This window comes from Periplaneta americana, chromosome 2 (assembly GCF_040183065.1).
Source record: "Periplaneta americana isolate PAMFEO1 chromosome 2, P.americana_PAMFEO1_priV1, whole genome shotgun sequence".
Classification (NCBI taxonomy): Eukaryota; Metazoa; Arthropoda; class Insecta; order Blattodea; family Blattidae; genus Periplaneta; species Periplaneta americana.
The window spans coordinates 147,926,239-147,948,352 of record NC_091118.1 but is presented as its reverse complement, the minus strand read 5'-3'; the positions used below and the strand labels follow the sequence as shown (position 1 = coordinate 147,948,352).

The 22,114-nt window shown below is 32.8% G+C and overlaps 1 protein-coding gene across 4 annotated transcripts in view; it reads right to left on the bottom strand.

Annotated features, from left to right (window-relative positions):
- Positions 1–2,001: 2,001 nt before the first annotated feature.
- The window catches only part of LOC138694683 (GTP-binding protein Di-Ras2), a 196,508-nt gene continuing 176,395 nt past the window's right edge, over positions 2,002–22,114 (bottom strand). For all 4 annotated transcript variants that reach the window (XM_069818664.1, XM_069818661.1, XM_069818662.1 and 1 more), the window contains 3 exons: positions 18,905–19,074; positions 17,885–18,139; positions 2,002–13,612 (listed from right to left, as the gene is read on the bottom strand). In XM_069818664.1, coding sequence (XP_069674765.1) covers positions 13,397–13,612; positions 17,885–18,139; positions 18,905–19,042 — 609 coding nt within the window. In that variant the 5' untranslated portion in view covers positions 19,043–19,074 and the 3' untranslated portion in view covers positions 2,002–13,396. The remainder of the gene's footprint in view (positions 13,613–17,884; positions 18,140–18,904; positions 19,075–22,114) is intronic.

Genomic DNA, 22,114 nt, shown 5'->3' with positions numbered 1-22,114 from the left:
AGTATTTCATTGTAACAATAATTAATTACCTAATAACAGTAATCTTATGCATATGTCTGTACCAAAATTTCAAATGATGGGTACATTGTATTTTGTAACCAGCTAATAGCAGTATGGATCAGAGAAACAATCTAAGGCCACTAGGCTTTTAAAACTTATATTTGAAAGTAACAATACAATAGCCTACATATTTCATTTCAGAATATTAATACAATAAACATGCAAAAGTTGATGTAGCCGCAAGAATCTACAGACTTTTTCGAAAGAAAGTGACTTCTATAAATATACATTACATAAAGCCTTAATATGATGAACATTTTCTGGCCTGTTACAGTATCAATGTAAAACTTCTGTACGGATATTTAATATTTTATACACTGAAATTTAATAGATAGTTATTTTCTTCATGAAAAATTGGCATATAATCTGTAGAAAATATACTGGTACCAACCTTGTATTTTTTCATACAACCTACAAATTGTGTTTAAAATTAATCGATTTATCGTAATTATAATTTTGTTTTAAGCTTAATTTCAAAGCATTGAACCTCTGTTAAAATAATACCACCAGTTGGTACAGGTATATTTGGAGCAACCTCACAAAAGATATCAGAGATGCATTTCGAGATTTTATAAACTTTACTTGCATATACTCTGTGTTCAATACTGGTACAGTACATTTCATAATCAATTACTCTCGGTATTTTTTAGTTGTTACTGGTATAATCGACTGATTAAACTACAATTCACGTTTGAAAACGTAATTTTCGATTCTTGTTTCATTAAATACTATACTGGTACATGACAATAAATAATTTCAACTACATTTTAATAATTTAAACTTAATAATTTTAATATTCAGAAACTAATTTGTATACATATAGCCAATATGGACAATAATTTTGACACCCTCCAGATTTAGTACACTTAAAAACAAGAAATGTATTAGTACCGGTACATAGGTAATCATTTCCTTTTTCTATAATGTCTTTAAATAAATGCGTATATTTATAATATGACCAGCCTCATGGTCTAGTGGTCAGAGCTTCTGGCTATAGTTCATGAGATCCCGGGTTGATTCCCGGTTAGAGCACAGGAATTTTTCCTTAAAGGTGATTATTCCTGTGTTCGTCCATGGTCTGGAATTTAGGTTAAGTTTAGATTTAAGACCTCTCCTGGCACTCCATTATCATAATCATCCTATCACATCATCAGGGTAATGTAACTCCGCCTTCCAGGCGCCCCTACCTCAGAAGTGGGTTACAATTAAGCCACAGCCAGGAGAGAAGACCAGAAATGTCGAAAAGACAACCTGGTGGCATTGGATTAAAAAAAAAAATTATTATATCACTACCATATTTTTCAGATCTTCTGTTTGTAGTGTGTAAGAATTATATGTGAGTGACTGAATTACAGGCTGGTAAAGTGGAGAAAAAAAAAAAAGAGTCCTAATATCAGAATTAATAGCACAATGTTTTGTTACCGGTACTTTCCTGCGATCAGTACCTATATAATCACTTTTTAAGTAAGTTACAGTTTATATAAATTTATTTGAATAAAACAGAAAAAATGACAGTGAAATATATACCTATGTTACACACTCTGATACCTTTTATAGAAATAAAATGTGAAAAAAAAACCTCCAGAGAAATTAATGGTATGAAATTGGAACAAAAACCTTCTCTTATTCAGAAATGTACTGCATTGAAAATATTTGTAAACTAATACTAATACAGTACCGGTATATGAAAATGAAACATATGCCCATTATACATTAGATCAAAAAGAATTAATCCGGGTAAATATGTGTTGTGTGTGAAGCATTGAAAAAGAAAAATGAAGAAGAAGAAGAAGAAAATAAAAAGGAGAAAAGGAAGAAAGAAGTGGGGAAGAAGAAAAAAGAACAAGAATAATAACATTAGGAAACATCTTGCATGAATTGAATACCGGTATTAATAAATATTTGATAAAAAAAGGTGATAAGAATGACTGTAATGATGATATCGTGATGACGACTATCTACTATTGAAAAGGTACCATAACGCTTTTTTTTTATGAAATTAGTTGTATAATAAGCAAGTTTATCTGTCGTCAGAAACACCTGATTTTAAAAATGTAATTCTAAACAGTACTAAGCTTACTAACAACAAATGATCACATGTAATATAAATTAGGAAAGGAATAAAAGGCAAATTTTAGAAGTATATGCGCCCTCTTGCTTGTCTACGAGAAGATAGTGTGTTTATCTATGTTTACATTCTCTTATAGGAATGAATCAGCACAAATTGCAAACACATGATGTATAAAATGTTTTCAACATTATAAATTTTAAATAAAGTTAATAAAATTTACTTCATCGACATTCTGTTAAGATGCAGAACCATTTTCTTAAAATTTTGCTACTGAGCGATTTCTGAACATATTTATTCTCGTCCATTTATATCAATCGTTTTAATACAATAAAGAAAATATAACTTCAAATCCTTATTACTTAATCAGTCTACATCAACCTTGCCTTCTGAAATGAATAATGTAAGTTACACCATTTCTTATTTAACCCCCTTACTGCCAAGCTAACAAGATTACTAGGCCAGATGTAAGAAAAAATAAATACCTAAATAAAACGTGTTACTTTAAAGATAAACATATAATTATTTTTTTACAATAGGTAGAATGAAGCCATATTTTTTAAACAGAAATTAAATTAATAAAATACTGCACAAAAGACTAGTTCAATACTCTGTGGAAATTTTAAATTCAGCACGGCTGGCCAACAAAACCAGTCACTGGCAATAACAGGGTTCATTACATTCATTTAAGATTCAGTAGCTTTAATTTTATAGTTTCTATCAACAGTATTACAACTTGATTTACTGGTGACGTTTATCCACTTTTCATATGATAATGCCAATGGGTACCTTTAAAACAGAACCTACGATAACATATCTACTTAATACTTCAGCTCAAATTCGTAGTCAACAGCTGTTAAAATGACATACAGCACAAAGGCAGTCAGTCATATTAAGCAAACATGAGAGTTGAGGATGACTTAATACAGTGTAAGTAAATAAATGTTGCTAGAAATATTAAAATATCATATTGTGAACAAATTGTAGTGTTAAAATCTACAATTGCCGGAGAAATTTCAGACAAAATGGCCATATACATAAATGGTGACAATCATAGTTTGAAAGAAACAACAAGGTAAGAAATTTTCGAAACACGTTTGAATTTTAATTAAAAACTGAAACATACTAATGAGACTAAAATAAGATTAATAATTTTTATACATCTTGAATACACAACTTTTAACACTATATTACTTCGTAATAGTTTATTACTTTCACGTGTTAAATACAGGTTACAGTACCTTGTTGACTAGTTTCAGCCTGTTGTGGGCTATCTTCAGAAATGAGTGGTCCTGGTTTTCAATCAGAAGACGCGAAAATCAGGACCACCCAGTTCTGAAGATAGCCCACAACAGGCTGAAACTAATCAACAAGGTACCGTGACCTAGTACGTATTCAACACGTGAAAGCAATAAACTATATACCTTATTACGAAGAATAATTTTTGTCCAGCATTAGTTTTAGTTTTTGTTTAAATATGTTAAATGCACAGTGACACTGTAAACAATTTGCGTTAAGTCATCTGTCAAACTGCAGGCATATAATGCACTATTATTGTGTGCATATGCACTTCAAAGTGTTATTACCTCTGAAACTCTCATGAGAGACTGAAAGATGGAATGACCATTTATAATCTAATAAAAAAAAATAAAAATCCCTCTTTTCTATGGGACTAACTATAAGATTATAAATTTTAATAAATACAAATCTGCAGTGTGGAATAACCGTGTAAATTTATTGATAGCGCCATTAATGTGGATGTAGTGTCCAATTTTCATGGACTGATATATTATTGTTGTGAATTTTTAATGGTTTGCACCATTTTAACACAGACTTTTTTTCTAGAATATAAAGCTAAGGGAGTAAATAAGTGCATGGTGCAATTCATTAATATTTGAGTATTACCATCTTAATTTGTTAATGTTATTGTATCCTTAATAATGTGTATCTTTCAATGATATAATTTTTTTAGATTCGTACCGATAACTGATTCTAGAACTTTTAAAAATACTGTGACAACTGTTACTTATTCCATTCCGTATCAGCACTTCAGACATCTAATATTTAATCAGGATGTTGATAGTATAATTACATTCCTTATCATCGCAGCAGTTGTTTTTGATTTTAGTTAGGATTTCAACTCAAGATCGAATAATTGTGTTTGATGGTGGTGATATGGCTGGAATATGGAAATAAGACATATGAGGTGTGATCATTAAATTTCGAGACTGTGTCTATTGCGGGCGAAGTGATCACGTGATTGACATGCGCGCGTAGCAGTGACTCTAGATGACCTTTAAGAGAAGCGACACAAAGTTTCAAAGCACTATTTTCATTGAGACCTGTGTTACACAAAGTTTTGTTAGCACATGCATCCGCACATTTGTGAAATCACAATAGACTCGAAACTGGAGCAGAGAGTCAACATCAAATTCTTTGGGGAAGGCAACCAGATCCCATGGCAAGCCTACGGGAATGAAGCAGTGAGTTGGGCGTGGTGTTTTGAATGCCATTCGCGTTTCAGAAATGGCAGAATATCGCTGAAGGATGACTAGAGGCCAGATTGACCACACACGTGCAATACTGTCGAAAATGTTTAAAAAAATTAGACAAATTGTGCATGATGATCGAATCAGAGGAATTGCTGACATCAACAACATGTCATTTGGAGAGGTTCAAATGATCCTCACGTCCTGACAGGCTTCAAGAACGCGACTTCCAGGAAGCATTCCAAAAATGGTAGATGTGCTGGAATCAGTGCATAGCTGCCCAAGGGGACTACTTTGAAGGGGATGGCAGCCAAATTTAAATCGGGTAATTTTATTTTAATTTATGGGTCAGGTCTCGGAATTCAATAATCACACTTCGTGCATGTGTGGCTGGCCTAGATTGTGCTATTATCGATCGTGAATTTCTGGTCATATATTTTTTTTTTTAATAATAGCATGCGAACGATTATACTTTTGTTTCAGAGTGAGTACAGTACTAAATTATATTGGAATTATTCAGAGTGATGTCCATCTGCATTCACACATTCCTGACACCTTTTTATAAAATTTTGTTTTACATGCAAAAATTCTGCTTCCGTAATTCTTCTAATTTCTGTTTATTTGTTGTCTTTAAATTCATCTATAGTGTGGGAGTTATTCATGTATACCTATTTTTCAGGTTTCTCCACAAATAATAGTTCACATTGTAAGATATGGGAATATGCGTGCCATAATCCTCTAGAAATGATCCTGTCTTCAAAAACTTCAATTATTTATTAATTCCACAGAATCTTGAGCAGTGTGTGCTGTGTAGAATTTTGTTCAAAATATGAATTTTGTGTCTCATTAACTGAAAAAAAATTGAAAAAGACAATACCGATATAAGAAGAGAAATTCTGTAGCTCAAAGGCAAAATATGATGTCATTTCTTGCAGTTTTCAGGAGTGAGCATTTAAAGTTTGAATGACTGTATAAAGTCATAATAAACATGTTTCATAACAACGGATTAGAGAGGACGCACAACATATCCCAAAATCTCATTATCGTCAAAAATTGACATATCACTTTTTGTGTTGGAACCACAGAATTAGAAGAATTACGGAATTACATTTTTGCAATTGAATTAAAATTTCATCACAAGATGTTGGAAACATGTGAATGTAGATGGACACAACTCTGAACAATTATAACACACATTAGTATTCATTATGAAATAAAAATATAATTGTGTGACTGCAATTATTAATCAAAGTTATATGATTAGAAATATGTGGCTGGCCATGCATTCATGGCTTATGCGCGTATTCTCAGTAAGAGCCAAATGGAATGCTCTGTAGTGTAATAGTAACATTTTACTGAAAGATGCTTTCTACTTCGGAGGTATTTCACGTCGAAATTCAGTGTGAACGAGAAAATGTCTACAAATTTTTCTTGGGACCCTTTATGAGGAAAAGGATTCGTTTATATGCTGTAAATCTATGACACGGGACTCAAAGCTTTACTACCCTTCCTAAGAAAGCAATGCTAAGAATTTTACCACTCTTTAAAATTCTTTGCCTTTGATTAGCCAGATGCAAACCTGGATCGAGTGGCTGACATGGTAATCATTACACCACCAAGGACAACTGTCTGTGGATTCCACTTTTTAAAATAACATATTCCTATATTAGAAATTTTGTAATCCAGTTTCAAATTCAGGTATGCTTAATTTTACGTGAAATTTACTTCCTGACCTGATGAATCACTCTCGTTTAAGTAAAAATAATATACAAGAATTTTAATTATTCACATGAAGTTCCTAAATTAGAAATATTAGATGTGTGAAGGTGATACGTGATTTGCAGTTTAGTAACGAATAATGTAGGTAATGAATTGAAATTATATTATGTAAAATGAATATCTGAAAATATTACTGAATATAACAAAATAGTGAACATTAAAATAAATATGATTATGGCCATTAACTTAAAGGACAAAAATATGTTTGCTTTCTTTGTGCACATGCCAGTACTTCATGCACCATACTGCATAAAACAGAAAGTGAAACAGTTTTTTTAATACAAATTATTTCTTTCTTAAATCAGTAATGTAAACTAAAAAAATGTATAAGAAAACAATTTTTATTTATTTTAGTAATTTCTTCTGAATATTGTATTTTTATTTCCCAATTTAATCGATTCTATTCCTAGAATATCCATCACACACCATTATTTTATGGATCTCTTTGCATTTTTTCGAAACAATTTTCAATTTTGAAACAGCAGTGGCATGCAGGTGGCATATGGTCAGAGATATTGGAAGTATATTTTATACTATATGTAATAAACTCTACTGCGCAATTCTAAGTTATATCAAAGTGGATAAAATACAAGAGTGGAAGTTCTTCACTTCCTCTCCATTACCGTACTTCCGACATCTCTACCTACGTTTCAGTACATTGTGACTAGACATAGCATTGGTCTTATTGTGTGAACACACACAGCTTTACAAAGTTCAATTCTATAGCCAAGAAAGAGGGGAGAGGAAAAGTTAATCTAACATGAAATATTCTAGCTCTTCTACAGGAAACAAGCCTTAACTTGCTGAAGAATAAGATAAATTTTGTGTGTAACAGAAGTAATGATTCCAACAATAGCAATATATACATAAGTGTTTCGAAATGTAAATAAAGATGTTGTGAATAAAGTTGATTCTATTAATCACGCTTATGTGTGTTACTGACAACTCATAGTAATACTATAGTCTAGTACAGTCACGAAGCTCAATACGTAGTAAATATGCATCCATAAATAGTTGCTAACCACTAGGATCGCTAATATCGCCTCATTACAGACAATGCGAAATAGTATCGGCACAGTCTATTGTTCTTAGCACCCTTACAACTCAAGCTTCGTGACTGTACATACTAGACTGTGGTTATACCTAGGCTTCATGAATAAATTAACAGACTTCTAGTAGACGGAAAGACGCACAAACCGAACCAGGTGACTAGTGGTAACGCACTGGACTCACATTCTTGAGTCCTGGGTTCAAGTTCATTCCCCAGTGCCCACCAATCTGGTCGAGACTTTCTCTGTGATTTCCCTCGACTGAATTTAACTAATTTTCAATTAAGTTAAATAAAGGCTAATGCCAGATTGGACCCCAATTATCACGAAATAATGGACACAGTACAACAGCAACAAGCATTCCCAACAGTAAACTACAGGCAGTTGCGATATGACTTAGGTATTACAGCGACTATAAATAAATAAAGCTGCACAATATTTTACTCTCTTAGGTAGGTATTTGAGTACCATATTTTTCTGACGCATAATTCTTAAGACATATTGATATTGAAGTGTCCTGTTATAAACTTCTTTGCATTCTGTAAGTGATATCAGCCTGCATGATTTAAGAAAGATAAAAGAGAGAAATTTGATGTGTCTGAGTATTTATTCATTAATCCAGGTGTCAAAGAAGGTGACTGCAGGAGAAGATCTCAAATTTTCCGATATGACACTGGTACTGTAGGTAGTTTTGCATTTTAGAAACAACTAACAAACAGTGTTAATAAATATTTACCCTACGAAAACCATTTTCTCCCCACGCTGTCTTATACTAGGAGTTGCAAGAGTACGATCCCAAAACTCGCTCAGTCCATTTGGCCATTTTTATGATTTATACTACATATAAATGATGACTGGTATGTTTGAGATCTCTGTCATATTTTAAGCTTGTTTTCTTCCAAAACAACGTCAATCCTTGTCCAAAAGTTTGTGTTATTGTGCATTTTACTTGAAAACTCGCTCAGTCCGTAGGCCAGTAGAAAAAAAAACTAGCCCAGTTCTTTCATATAATGGATTTAACGTGTTTTGGGATCACACTCTTCAATTGTTTAATTACCAAATGACTGGAGTTTTGGAAATAAGAACACCAACAAACATTGTATTTAGTGAGGAGCAGTGGTTTTATTCTGGTGGAATTCTGTGTGGAATTATACAGTGCGATCGAAAACTCTCTCCACAGCTCTATTAGTTCTGGTAACACTAGAATACACCTCTGTAGAAAGCTGGCACTCCCCCATTCATTCCGGTTTGACAACCTCATACCCCCAGTCCATCATATGCTTAGTGGCCAGTGCTGCAGCTTGAATTCTCTACCAAATACACTTGAATTCTCTGCTTAGGGGATTCTTGGCTACACAAGCACTGCGGAGAGACTTCTCAATCACACTGTAGCAGACGGGGAGATGATTACTGTTCATTGCATTGGAATTTTGTCGTTTTTAACCTTCTCTTCGTCCAACTTTAAAACTTTCAAGGCCTAAGCAGAACTGGAAGAATTATTAACACATTTCACATTTCCATGATGAAAAGTATAAAAAAAGGTGCCAGAATGTTGTTTTGGCATGTTCCGCCAGAAAAAAAAAGACCTGGTGATAAGTATTTATTTTCGTGCGAGATCGTGCGTATTTGCTTGGTTTCCGCACAAAACCAATCCGCATCCAATCCAATCTAAAATTCCACATTCAGTATTCCCAACCTAACACACATAACAATTTCCCTCTTCTTACCGCTTAAGTGACATATTGATTTTACTGCTTTAGGCTTTTAACATATTATTTTTAGAGACGTTCAATATAGTAATAATTATAAATTGGAAACTTACCACTGCAATTTCACCTAAATTGCACTGTTAATTATTGTTTTTAAATATTTGCAAAAATTAAGTAAACTCTACAACTCCACTAAAGTTACTGCATTCGTGATGCAAGTAACATTAAGGAAGCCGTGAAAAAATCAACAAGATTCCAGATTCATCATAGACTGGGGGAAAAAAAGACAGACGTATATCATGGCCTGCTGGAGTATAGTAAACACAGAAAACCTTTTAAAGCAACAATGTTGAAGATAGATTTGTTTTGCAAATTTGCCGTCATTGAACAGAAACCAAGATGGAGATTTCATTGCAACTAATTAGAAATTCCTCTTTCAGGTATGTAATAAACGATCTTCGCACAAAATAATTTACGATACACGAGCGGTATGTTTTCTTTCAATTCTCGGAAATTAAAAAAGCTCAACTACGTTTCGCTTTTTCAAACTTTTCCTCGAACATCAAAACTTCAACATACCACTCTTGTAACACATATTACTATATGATGATAGGAGTTTTTAACTGAGAAATTGCAAATAAAATTTAAATAAAAAATTGTATTATTTTTGTTTATGTCTGAATGAATTTAGAAATGTTTATTTAGATACGTTTAATTTAATGAAGTCTTACACAAAAATTAATTTAAACTCTCTGTATGGAGGTTCCAGAAGTTCTTATTCCGTCAAAGTGTTCAGTTATTCAAGATTAAAATAACGCATCAATTATCCTTTATCGAAAAATGTAGGATGTATAATGGAAGGAAAACTAGCGAAGCTATATGAAATTTATAAATATAGTAGTGATTTGGATTGCTAGCTGTAATTATGAGAACAGTTTCATAGTCAGCTTACTATAGGAAAATTAGAATGTTTCATCATATTTGACATGATACACTTTCAATAACATTGTACGCATTGAAATAGTGGAAAAGCTATATATTCTTCGAAAGCAAACAACATGGTTGGTGTTTACGTATTATAAATCTTTACTGTTTTAAATTTCAAATCATTACTATTTTTTTTCTATTTGATATATAGCATATAAATGACAGAATATCAAACAAATTTTCTAGATAGACTATATTATTTGTATCATTATAAAACATTTATAGAACTTTCTACGCTTGTAAACAGTAGTATGGACTGAATTTTATTCGTGTGTTGGAGCTTTGCAGTTACATGTTTAATGTAATACCTTGCTTGGAAATACAAATTGTTATATTCTATGATATTTTAAGTTAAATTTCATTACTCGATTTATCTAAAAGGAAAGATCTGTATTATAATATCACCACAAGATATTTCTTATTATATCAGCAGTCTACGAATTTCATTTAAAGCAAAAGCGAATATTTTGAAAGGTCAAGTTTTATTTCTCTGTGGACTCTGCTAACCTGTAAACCTTATCTACAAGGAGTTGCAACGAATTATTTTAGCCAATAACAACTTGAAAATAAATGAAATACTATAGTTTAAACAAATTAAGTTGAAAATTGATGGTGATAGTGAATAAATCAGTTTTCTTAAATACCGGTATACCATAAGTAATTAATTGTTTTCAAATATATGAATTAGGTAATTCGTTTTTTACTATGTGCTATCATATTTTATAATAACCGATATGAACTAAAGGCACATTCAACAGTTTTCTCCGAAATTATGTAGGTAAGAGTTTACATAACGTAAATACATATGAATAATTTAAATTCATCGTAATTTAGTAAACAATTTTGCTTCTGTAAAAGACTAACACTTTTCGTAAAGTCTTATAACGTAAGTAGGCCTACTGCAAAAAAAAAGAATAGTTTATAGTTATAATTATTTAGTTAGTATGGTACATCTTCAAAATTGGCAATAACATGAAGAGCTCATAAATATATGTACCGGTAACTGAAAGACAGAAAGCTAGAATCTGTTCGGTGTGTGTTTTTACATACAATGTATAACAATTATTCATCTTATTCAAATAGTGTAGTAGTGGTATTATTATTATTATTATTATTATTATTATTATTATTATTATTATTATTATTATTATTATTATTATTATTATTAGAAGGAGTAGTAGTACTGGTACAGTAATCATAGTAGTATGGGTAGTAGTAAAGCAGCAGCACTATAATTAATAATAATAATAATAACAATAATAATAATAATAATAATAATAATAATAATAATAATAATAATAGCAGTATTATATTCTTTAGGAAGAGAACAATCATACTTAACATAATTATTTATGTTCTTTCATTAGGAATGAATCTGTCAAAGAAGACAGAGTTTGTCACCAAAAATATAATGTACCAGTATTATGAAATTCTGTAGTAATGAAATATATTAACTAGTACTGGCATATAAAATAAAATAAATATGTGAAATTTAATATAATTTAGGCCCTATTTCTATGTGTTGCTTTCGATATTTACTGATACCGGTATTAGAAATTGTACTGGTACAGATGCCTCAAACTAGGAAGCTGCCTGGAGAGGAGAAGTAGTAGAGCTAATGGAGGGGGCCCCCCCATAGGCTCCTATACCCAGGTATAGCCATATTATCTGAAAAGTTGACCTCTTGACAATGTATTCAAGATGTACCCTCCCTATGCAGCCTTCTCAACTGTTATTAGTACTGAGCTGTACCGTTCTAGTCCACAGTGCACAGCAGTAGGTGGACCGTGGTAGGAGAGAAGTGCTCTCTGCACCTGCGCGAACGAGACAGCTTGCTAGTTTGAGGCATCTGTACCTTCAAAATTAATGTAATGTAACAATGGTAACAATATCCGGTAACAGATAAATTCTGTAGGGCCAAAAAATTAATCTTTACGTAATGTAATGTAATTTTAATATCGTAATTACATAAGCTTAGTAAGTACCGGTACCGGCAGCTGATGTTATAAAATAATATTTAATAAACGTCTGAAATAATTAAGCATTTTAGTGCACAGAAAGGTGACCTTTTTATATACCAGTATCATAATTATAGGCTAACTGCCTTCTTTGTAGGTAACCTTAGATTGATTGTAATAATACCGTATGTAAGTAAGATATATAGCTGTATTTATGTGACCAATTAGAAGATTTGACTAGCATTTTGAACCATTAGTTCCGGTAATTAGTTCGTAGGCCTACTTGTAAACATTTATGTGAAGGAATGATACATAGCATCAATAAAGGAGATAGCATTTAGAATGGAGAGTTTGGTTTAAACACACAGTAAGCAGTGTTCTCAGGAAATACGTTATATCAGTACCGAAGTTTATTATTACAATATTTAATAGTTGGTACTAGATAGATTTTTCCTAATTTTCAAATCCCATGAAAATAGGAACAAATCTTGATTACTTATTGGTATTCAATTGTAGAAATAACACACAACAATAAGCTTATTCTTTTATTGCCCATGAATTTAATATCCCTAACAAGGGACCATAAATGCTTGATAATTAATGTTCAGAATGTCGAAATATTATGCGCTGTTCTATTTTACATATGATTTTATAATCTTATTGTAAAAAAATCACAGTTTAGGTCCCTAAAGAGAAGTAAATGAATTTCTCTTATAAATGGATTGATTCATAAACCCTGTGTAAAGAATTTACTAATATTATGATTCCCTACAGTGCTATTTCAGTCATGAGTACTTGGTCAACTGTAACCACAATTGGCATGCCACTGCTTTTATATGACATATAAAACAACATATTTGAGGATGAAACAATAAGGAAGGATATTTTATTGGGTTTTAACAACAAATAAATCCCAACATGTTATAATGTTCTTTTCATAAAAGTCCAATTTTGTTGATCTTGCTTGATGTGGTCGATATTTGCATTCCTATAAGCTTCTTAATTGGATCTTCTCTGCAAGACTTGTGTGGAAGCTGCATTCATTCTTATACAACATTCATCGGAATTTTATTGAGCCAGGAAACCATCCATTTGTTGGCTAATAACCTTCACGTATCAGCTGTTGAGTGATGTAGTCATACTCTAACCTACGAAGACTGCTGCTACAGAGTATTGTGTGCATCTTTTCTTTATTTATCTTTTCATTACGTTTTGTACAAAACCGAATCACACGTACACTCTCTCCGTAAGCTGCCACCTAAGAAACATAACACATATTGCAAGTTGAGCTATTAATTCACATGACACTGCACTTTTCTTTAATCTTGTTCGAGCCAGGCAGTTTCTGACGACTGCTTTTCTTCGAGTCCAGCTGAAGTGAAATATTCCTGTTCTTCTCCATGTTGAGCAGTTCCTGGAATAATTCCTTGACATTGTGGTTTGTCTTGGCTGATGTTTCCATGAAGTTGCAACCCCATCGTGAGGCCTCACTCTCGCCCTCGGTTGTTTGCACCTTAAAAGATAAAATCAAATTAATTTGAAAAATCTATCTAGTTAAAACTGGTTTAACAATGTCTTACACATCTTCCAGTGCCCAATTTTACATATTTTAAAAATAATTTTATTTACAGTTTTGTTTAAGCAGAGTTGGACTTTGTAGGTTTGATCTTTAAAAAATAATTAGTTTGTAATACGGTATTATATATTATATTATATTATATATATATATATATATATATATATATATATATATATATATATATTCTTTTTGGGAATTAAAATGTATTAAATTTCTATACAGAGTGTACAGGTAACAATTAAAGGGGATTACGTTTAAAACATTGGGGGGATAAAGTTACTTACGTCCCAGCAAACCTTAAATTGCACTTGTTCCCTGGGTGATGCTAAATGAGTAAAAATAGTGGCCCATGAATGGTACTTTTCAATGGAAATAAATCCGGAGGTAAAGTGCTGTGCCTTACAATTACAAACCTTTCATTATAAGACAATAGGTGATTTGTATTGAAAAGTTTGTAGACGAGTGATCACGTATCAAGTGTCTGGGCATTAAATTACATTAAATCAAGTTAAATTAAATTAAATGTAAGTAAGCAAAGCAAGCAAGTAAGAAAGAAATTGAGTAAATGAGTAAGTAAGTAAGTAAATAAATACATGTTGAAAACATCGTATTATATTAAACAGGGTACCTACTTATGATTACATATCTAAATTGTGAATAATTTCGAGGAAAAATTGTTCCGGGACCTGGCATCGAACCCAGGACCTTTGGTCAAACGTATCAACACTCTACCAACTGAGCTATCCGGGAATTCTGCCAGACACCGACCCAATTTTTCCCCTCTATATTCATAGACTTCAAAGTGGGCTGACAACCGTCAAGCAACCAACATTGAGTGCACACTAACTCTGTGTGACTTAAATTGTGGTTTTCTGTAATGTACAGTGACGTGTATTATGCAAATCAAGCTTTCAGGTATAACTCCCTGTAAAGTTGATTTGAATAATTTCGAGGAAAAATTGTTCCGGGGCCAGGCATCGAACCCGGGACCTTTGGTTAAACGTACCAACACTCTACCAACTGAGCTACCCGGGAACCAGGTGAACGGTACTTGATAGAAGAAAAAGTTAAGGTTCCCCCCCCCCCTCCCCAAAAGGTTGGTCATTCACAATGTTGAAGTAACTGTATCATTAAAAGAAAATTTAAATTATTGTTCTACAAAGCACTGATAAAGCCTATGGTAACATTAAATCAAACAAATGAAGGTGCACTAGAAATATTCGAAAGGAGAATTCTCAGGTGCATCTTCGGAACTATATGGATGGAGAAAAATAAAGACAAAGATACAGTATAATCGTGAGCTTTACAGTCTGTAAGCAGTAAGTTAATGAACCAGATATTATAAGATATGTCCACCCGTTACGTTGATTGAAATAGCCGAAACTAGTTGAACTGTGTTTCCAGCATAATCAATATCAACTACCGCGAGCCATACTAGCTAATGGTTTTGTATGCAGATGAGTTGTTGAGTATGGTGCTAGTTTGACACTTTTAGTATTCTGCATGTGTTTCTTTATGTAATACTATGTAGTACAGTGAAATTTTGATATAATAGAACAAAGAATATTAATTTCCAACAGTTAGATATGGTATGTGAAAAAAAAAAAATCTTATAAATTCTGCAAAAGGAAATTTTGTCGCAATTATTCTGGGATACACATTCCATTATCACAAACAATTTTTAAGTTACCGAAGAAAGTGTGAACACAGGATATTCTTATCGATAAAAAGTTTACAAAACATAAGCTCAATCCTGTTTTACGAGGGGAAAAACTTGACGACATAGTGTACCGATTACAAAAAGAACATCATGGAGTTTCCTCTTAATCTTTTGAACAGAATTAACGTATGTTTAAGAGCAGAGGTGAATACTTCGATCGTCTAATGTAATAATGAGTACCATTGATTATTTCTAATAAGTAATTGAAGTAAATACGTCAGTAAAGTATGGTACGTAAGTTATTAAAGCAATAACATGCGAGAAGCATACTGCTTTGCTGACGTAAAAACACTGCCAGATCAACCTGACTGATGGACTACCATTATTGTAATAATAAGTAAGATGGGCAGGTCGTGCTGGGTGCGAATTAACGGAGAGGGGGGTTTCCCTATATTGGAAATTTATCTCCTTCTCATAAATTTACATTAACATCCCTGCCAGCGATAACTTCTATCCCTCTCACAAAATATAATTGTTTTAATACAAGTATACTTTATAAAGTATAAAGAAAGCAAAGAAAATAATATTTATGTATTATCATCACCGACAAGCTGACAACAATCAATAACTTAGGAATTAAACGTATTTTCTTAAGACTGCTCATGGATATAATTACAGTATTATTATGATCAAGATGCAAGACAAGCAACTCAGTGCAACCAAGCATTGAGGCATATGGAATGAGGTTGAGGTCACCTCTGTCGCTCTGTTGTCATCAGCATGTATTAAGATAAGAGGAGTAATGCAATACATAAATATGTTTAATTCGGAGAAATTCCAATACGATTGGACGCTTGTATTGTTCAGCATGCTGTACTGCACCGTGAACTTAACCCAGGCTATTGTATGCATGATGATGAATTTATGTTGGTGAAATAAGTCTGAGGTCCAAAGCCAACGAAGTATTGTGTCTCTTAGGATTCTATCCCCCACTCCATCAGAAATTTGAATTCGCGCCTGAGGCCATGTGATAAGAATGAAAGAGGATTGCTTAGCAAGGAGACTGTTCATTATAACATCAGAGAGAACCAGACAAAAGGAAAGACAAATGTTAAGATGGAGAGGAGTGAAGAAAGACTTTAAAACCATAAGGGAGCGAACTGGAAAAAGACTGACAATAGACAAGATAGAAAAAAAAAACAGCTAAGGAAGGACAAGCCTCTCGTAGAATTATAGAGCGAGGAATGATGATATTAAAATAATGAGTACTTAATGTTTTGGCTGTATTTAAATATGAACTATGCTAAGCAATAACAACTTTTGTAGTGTAATTTCCTGTAACCAGTTTAAAATTCAGTAAAGTTTATCATGTGTAGGCCTACACATGAACATAAAGGCTATACTGCGTCCTTATTTCAAATTATATATAGTACCGGTACTTATTATCATATAATCATATTGCATCAGGTTTACTTTAGATACACAATTCAGAAAAACATTTGAATAAATTGAAAGCAGGATATCCTTATTCTAATCTTTGCAGTTAACCGAGACATCCATCGTAATTAAAGACCCACGAACCAGTTTGTATGACGCTCGACGTATGAGGAAAGAACTGCGAGAAAAGGAATTAGAGGCGTGCCTCAGAAAGGTCTTGGCGTAGAGCTATACAGCGAGTTTACTCCGGCGAATTCCTGGATACGACATCCTGAAGGCCTAACCTTTAGCAAGTGGTGCGAAGCTATTAAAATGACTGCACACGTGTTTTCCGTATGGTACGTTCCCTTCCGGGCAGGACTCGGGACAACATCCTCTGTCGGCGATGCCACAGAGAGCCAGAAACACTTGCACATGTCCTGGGCTCTTGTCCGCACGGTGAAGTACTCCGTAACTCACGACACCATAGAATTCGTTCGATGATCGCCGAACAGTTTAGATCAATAAATTTTCAAGTGTTCGAAGAAGTTCACGGACTGGCAGACAATGGCAGTACAAGAAGAATAGACATGATTGCCATCCCGCCAAATAACAACAATGGCTACATCATCGATCCCACCATTAGATTTGAAAAACAAAAGAGCCAACCTGAAGATGTAAATAGGGAAAAAAACGACATCTATGTACGTACCGTTCCATATTTCATGAACAAATACGGTCTACAACAAATTGAAGTAATAGGCCTTATGGTTGGAGCGCGCGGAACTATTCCCGGTTTCTTCTTCCAGACCTGGCAACGTTTCGGCCTACAGAAGAAGGCAATTGATGACATCGTTCTTGCAGCTCTGAGAGGATCAATATTTATACTCCGCAACCATCTCTACGGTCAACAGTGATCTTCAACTAATTACTTAGTACCTACTTATTTATTCAGTCATTTCTTGTCGTTGTTGTAAGACTACCTTCAACTTAAACGTATGTATATTATTTATACTTCCAACTGCCTATTGCACAATATGCTCTGTCTTTGTGGCAGCCTGTTAATACAGGGAGCTGTTATCATTTAGATAAATAAATAAATTATTTAACATAGCTCATTCATAACTCACCTCTCTGTTTTCCACCTCATCACATTTGTTTCCAACCAACATGACAGGGATTGCGGCAAGATCAGCCCCTTTCATCTCTCGTATAACATCCCAAATTGGCCTGAGTTCTTCCAGGCTCTGTCGGGATGTGACGGAGTAGACAAGAATAAAGGCATGACCTTTCGATATGGACAACCTCTGCATGGCAGGGAATTGGTGTGACCCTGTAGTGTCTGTTATCTGTAGCGTGCAGATATTCTTGTTACAGCTAATCACCTATTTAAAAAAATACGGCATTATATCAATTTGATCCGGTATATAATTTTGTTTGTAATTGGTGTTCGTCTAGACACAGGTTTCACGTACTATGGTGCCATTCAGAAAGAGACCTGGGCAAGTAACGGCATTCTTAGCAGAGATTCAGAACTCAACTTTCGGCGATAAAATATACATTACTTAACAGATATAATTTTACATCTTGACCACACATCTTTTAACATTATATGGTATCACTTCGGAATATAAAGTATATATATATATATATATATATATATATATATATATATATATCGGTATCCTTTATATTCTGAAGATATAATTTATTTGTTCTATTTATAATAACTGCTGCAAATGTCAACTGCTGGAAATACAGCATGACACTTCTTGAACGATTTCTTCGTAATATACGTACTTATCATAAATGAAGATTTGCTATACTAAAGTGTACTGCATTGTCACGAAACGAATTGAATTGCACTGCATGGAAGTGAGTTGTATATTAATAGTCCAACTTTGACGTTCCCTCAGTTGGTTGTGCGAAATCATAATTTGATTTCCTCTTTAATAGGAAATGTGATCACTTTAGTGTCTGATACAGACAGAACAGGAAGTAGTAAGAGGAAATTCTTATTATGCTTGAACAAGAGAGAAAATTTTCAGAATTAGTGAATACCATTAACACATTTTCTTTTAATTTTTTGTTATTTATTATCATTGTATCTATACCGTAACAGTAATACTTGCAACGAATAGGATAATTACTTGTCTATATGTGTCCTCGATGGTGGGAATGTATGATTCCCGGAAAGTCCCCTTCACAAACCGGAGCACTAAGGAACTCTTCCCCACTCCTCCTGCTCCAAACACAACAACACGATAGTCGTTGGACTGCTCCGGCATTCTCACACTGCAGCTAGTGGCACTTACAGCAACTGCAACATATTTAAGGTAAACATATGATGTTAAGTTGAAAATGCGTAAGGTATGAATCAAATACCTAAATAATAAGATACTTAGATAAATACATAATGAAATACATACATAATGAAATTGTACCTAATGAAATGCATAATGAAACAATTAATAAAATAAGTAAATGAGTAAACAAATAACTAAATAAAAGAATACGTAACTAAGTAAACAAACAAACAAACAAACAAACAAACAAACAAACAAACAGTAAGAAAGAAAGAAACAGACAAGCAAAACATAAATAAATAAATAAATAAATAAATAAATAAATAAATAAATAAATAAATAAATAAATAAATAAATAAATAAATAAATAAATAAATAAATAAATAAAAAGTACTGGTAGGCCTAAGTAATAAGTAAATAAATAAACAAACAATGAAATCAATAAACAATAGAATAAAATAGATGTGTGAAATACAGTATATATATTTTTAACTTGTGCCATACATCTAGAGACATCAAAGTTTCGGAATTATGTAACAGCTCCATCATCAGGAAAGCAGGAGAAGAGTGAACTTATCTATTAGATCTGTTACCAGATAGGTTGTTTCTTCCCTTACCTTCCTTGATTATAAACCTCCGAAGATACCTACTGAATATATTTGCAGCCATGATATTGTATACAAATAAATTATCATAGCAAATAAGTACTGGTTACATTATTATATAAATAAACAAGTAAATGCAAACATAAATACATACATATGAAGGAGTTGAGTGGTCAGTAACTTGGTAGGTATTAGTCTTATGTAGCTACAATTATTCAGCAAATGAATACATAAATAAATAAGTAACAACTAAGTTGTTAAAAATAATTCTGAATGTTGAATGACAAGAGTGTTGCACATTCACGGTTTAGATTAGGTAGGCAAGGTTTTGTTGTATGAAGTCTGGTTAGGTTACCATATATTAGATGGGTTTAGTGTACAGCAACTGAAATTTTCATGGTCATTTTCTAGAAATGTTACGTATCGTGTAATATGGTAATTTACACAGAACTCTACGTCAAAGTTTGTAAAATTTCACATAAAGCAAGTAAATTGATTAATTTCCTCACATTTATTTTCTACATGTATCACATGCCCAGCACAAAAAAAAAAATAAAATTTGTTTGCTACGCAGTGTAATATAAGGCTAGTTTCATGTTCTCATATCATATCATGTGCAAAGAAAACTTAATATGGACTGCGTTCACCGACCTACTGTGTGTATTTATAATGTGCTGACCTTTGAACTATGTTCTCTCTTTGTGTTGCTCTCGAATTAAGGCAATGAACTAGCAATCACTCGCTGAAAACAGTATATCGGTTCCAGTACAAGAAAGGATTACGTTAATTTAAAAATTAAGAATTAGATTTCTGACCGGGGTTTTATTTGCTGTGCCCTAGGTGGTGGAATGTCTGATTGCTGATCTATATAGTGTACTATCCTGATTTGTTTCCTGACAGTGCGTATGGGTGGGGGAGATTTCTCTCTCCTCTGTACGATCTTAATATATGTTCTTTCAATTGTATTTGTACTATCTTATCTTAAAATGTAATCTTCCGTCATTTTAAGTGAGCCTTACTACTTGTGAATGCCTATTTATGGTTACGAATCTGACCAGATATATTTAGCAATAGAAATATCAATAATCATAAAGGTGCCACATTAATAGCAATTGTAATTTTTCACGCCCTTTTCTTTGTATCCCTTCTTTAAAATTTAATATCTATGTTTACATATGTATAGTAACTTTTTTGAGGATATACTGAGTCCGTAAGTGCTACCCTCAATGGGGGGGCCGTTTAGTATAATAATAATAATAATAATAATAATAATAATAATAATAATAATAATAATAATAATAATAATAATAATAATAATAATTATTATTATTATTATTATTATTATTATTATTATTATTATTATTATTATTGCACGCATTGTATTCTTCACCTGACATAATTAGGAACATTAAATCCAGACGTTTGAGATGAGCAGGGCATGTAGCACGTATGGGCGAATCCAGAAATGCATAGGCCTATAGACTGTTAGTTGGGAGACCGGAGGGAAAAAAGACCTTTAGGGAGGCCGAGACATAGATGGGAGGATAATATTAAAATGGATGTGAGAGAGGTGGGGTATGATGATAGAGACTGGATTAATCTTGCACAGGTTAGGGACCGCTGGCGGGCTTATGTGAGGGCGGCAATGAACCTTTGGGTTCCTTAAAAGGCATTTCTAACTAACTATTATTATTATTATTATTATTATTATTATTATTATTATGATTATTATTATTATTATTATTATTATTATTAGCGATTACTGTATCAACTAGTGGGTTATCTAGCGTAGGTGAAATTGATAATAGCGAAATAAGCCCTAGGATTTACCACTGTTCACCCGACATTCGTCTTACAACATTAAGAAAAATTTAGAAAAGAAACCTAGCATGAGCAGAATCGAAATCCACGCCCGAGTACTAGACTATCTTGTTTAGTCAGCTATCCGAAGACAGGTCTGAACCTCAGCTATTTGAACTGGTGGATTCTCTTCAATGGTTAATTGTGGAGTATGGATTAATGCATTGAGATTTCTTTCTTTCACGTTATATTCCTCTTTCATTGCTACGGCTGTTGAAACTGAGCTGTCATGTCGGGGAACACTGAAGCTTGAATGTGTGCGTGTGCGCGTGTGCGTGTGTTTACTTATATTTATAAGGATACATCTATTATATATAGTGTCAAAATACTTCAGATCGTATATGCATAAAAATCCTGTTATATACATTGTATGTGCAATAAATTTGAGAATGAATTTAAAAAAAAAAAAAAAAATGTTTGTATGTGCAATAAATTTGAGAATGAATTAGAAATAAATATAATAAATATAATAATAATAATAATAATAATAATAATAATAATAATAATCTGTACTTTAGAATGTAACATGAAAAAAAATAAAAAAACCTCACAAGTGATACCAACAAGGCATCACTTATAAGGCAACTAG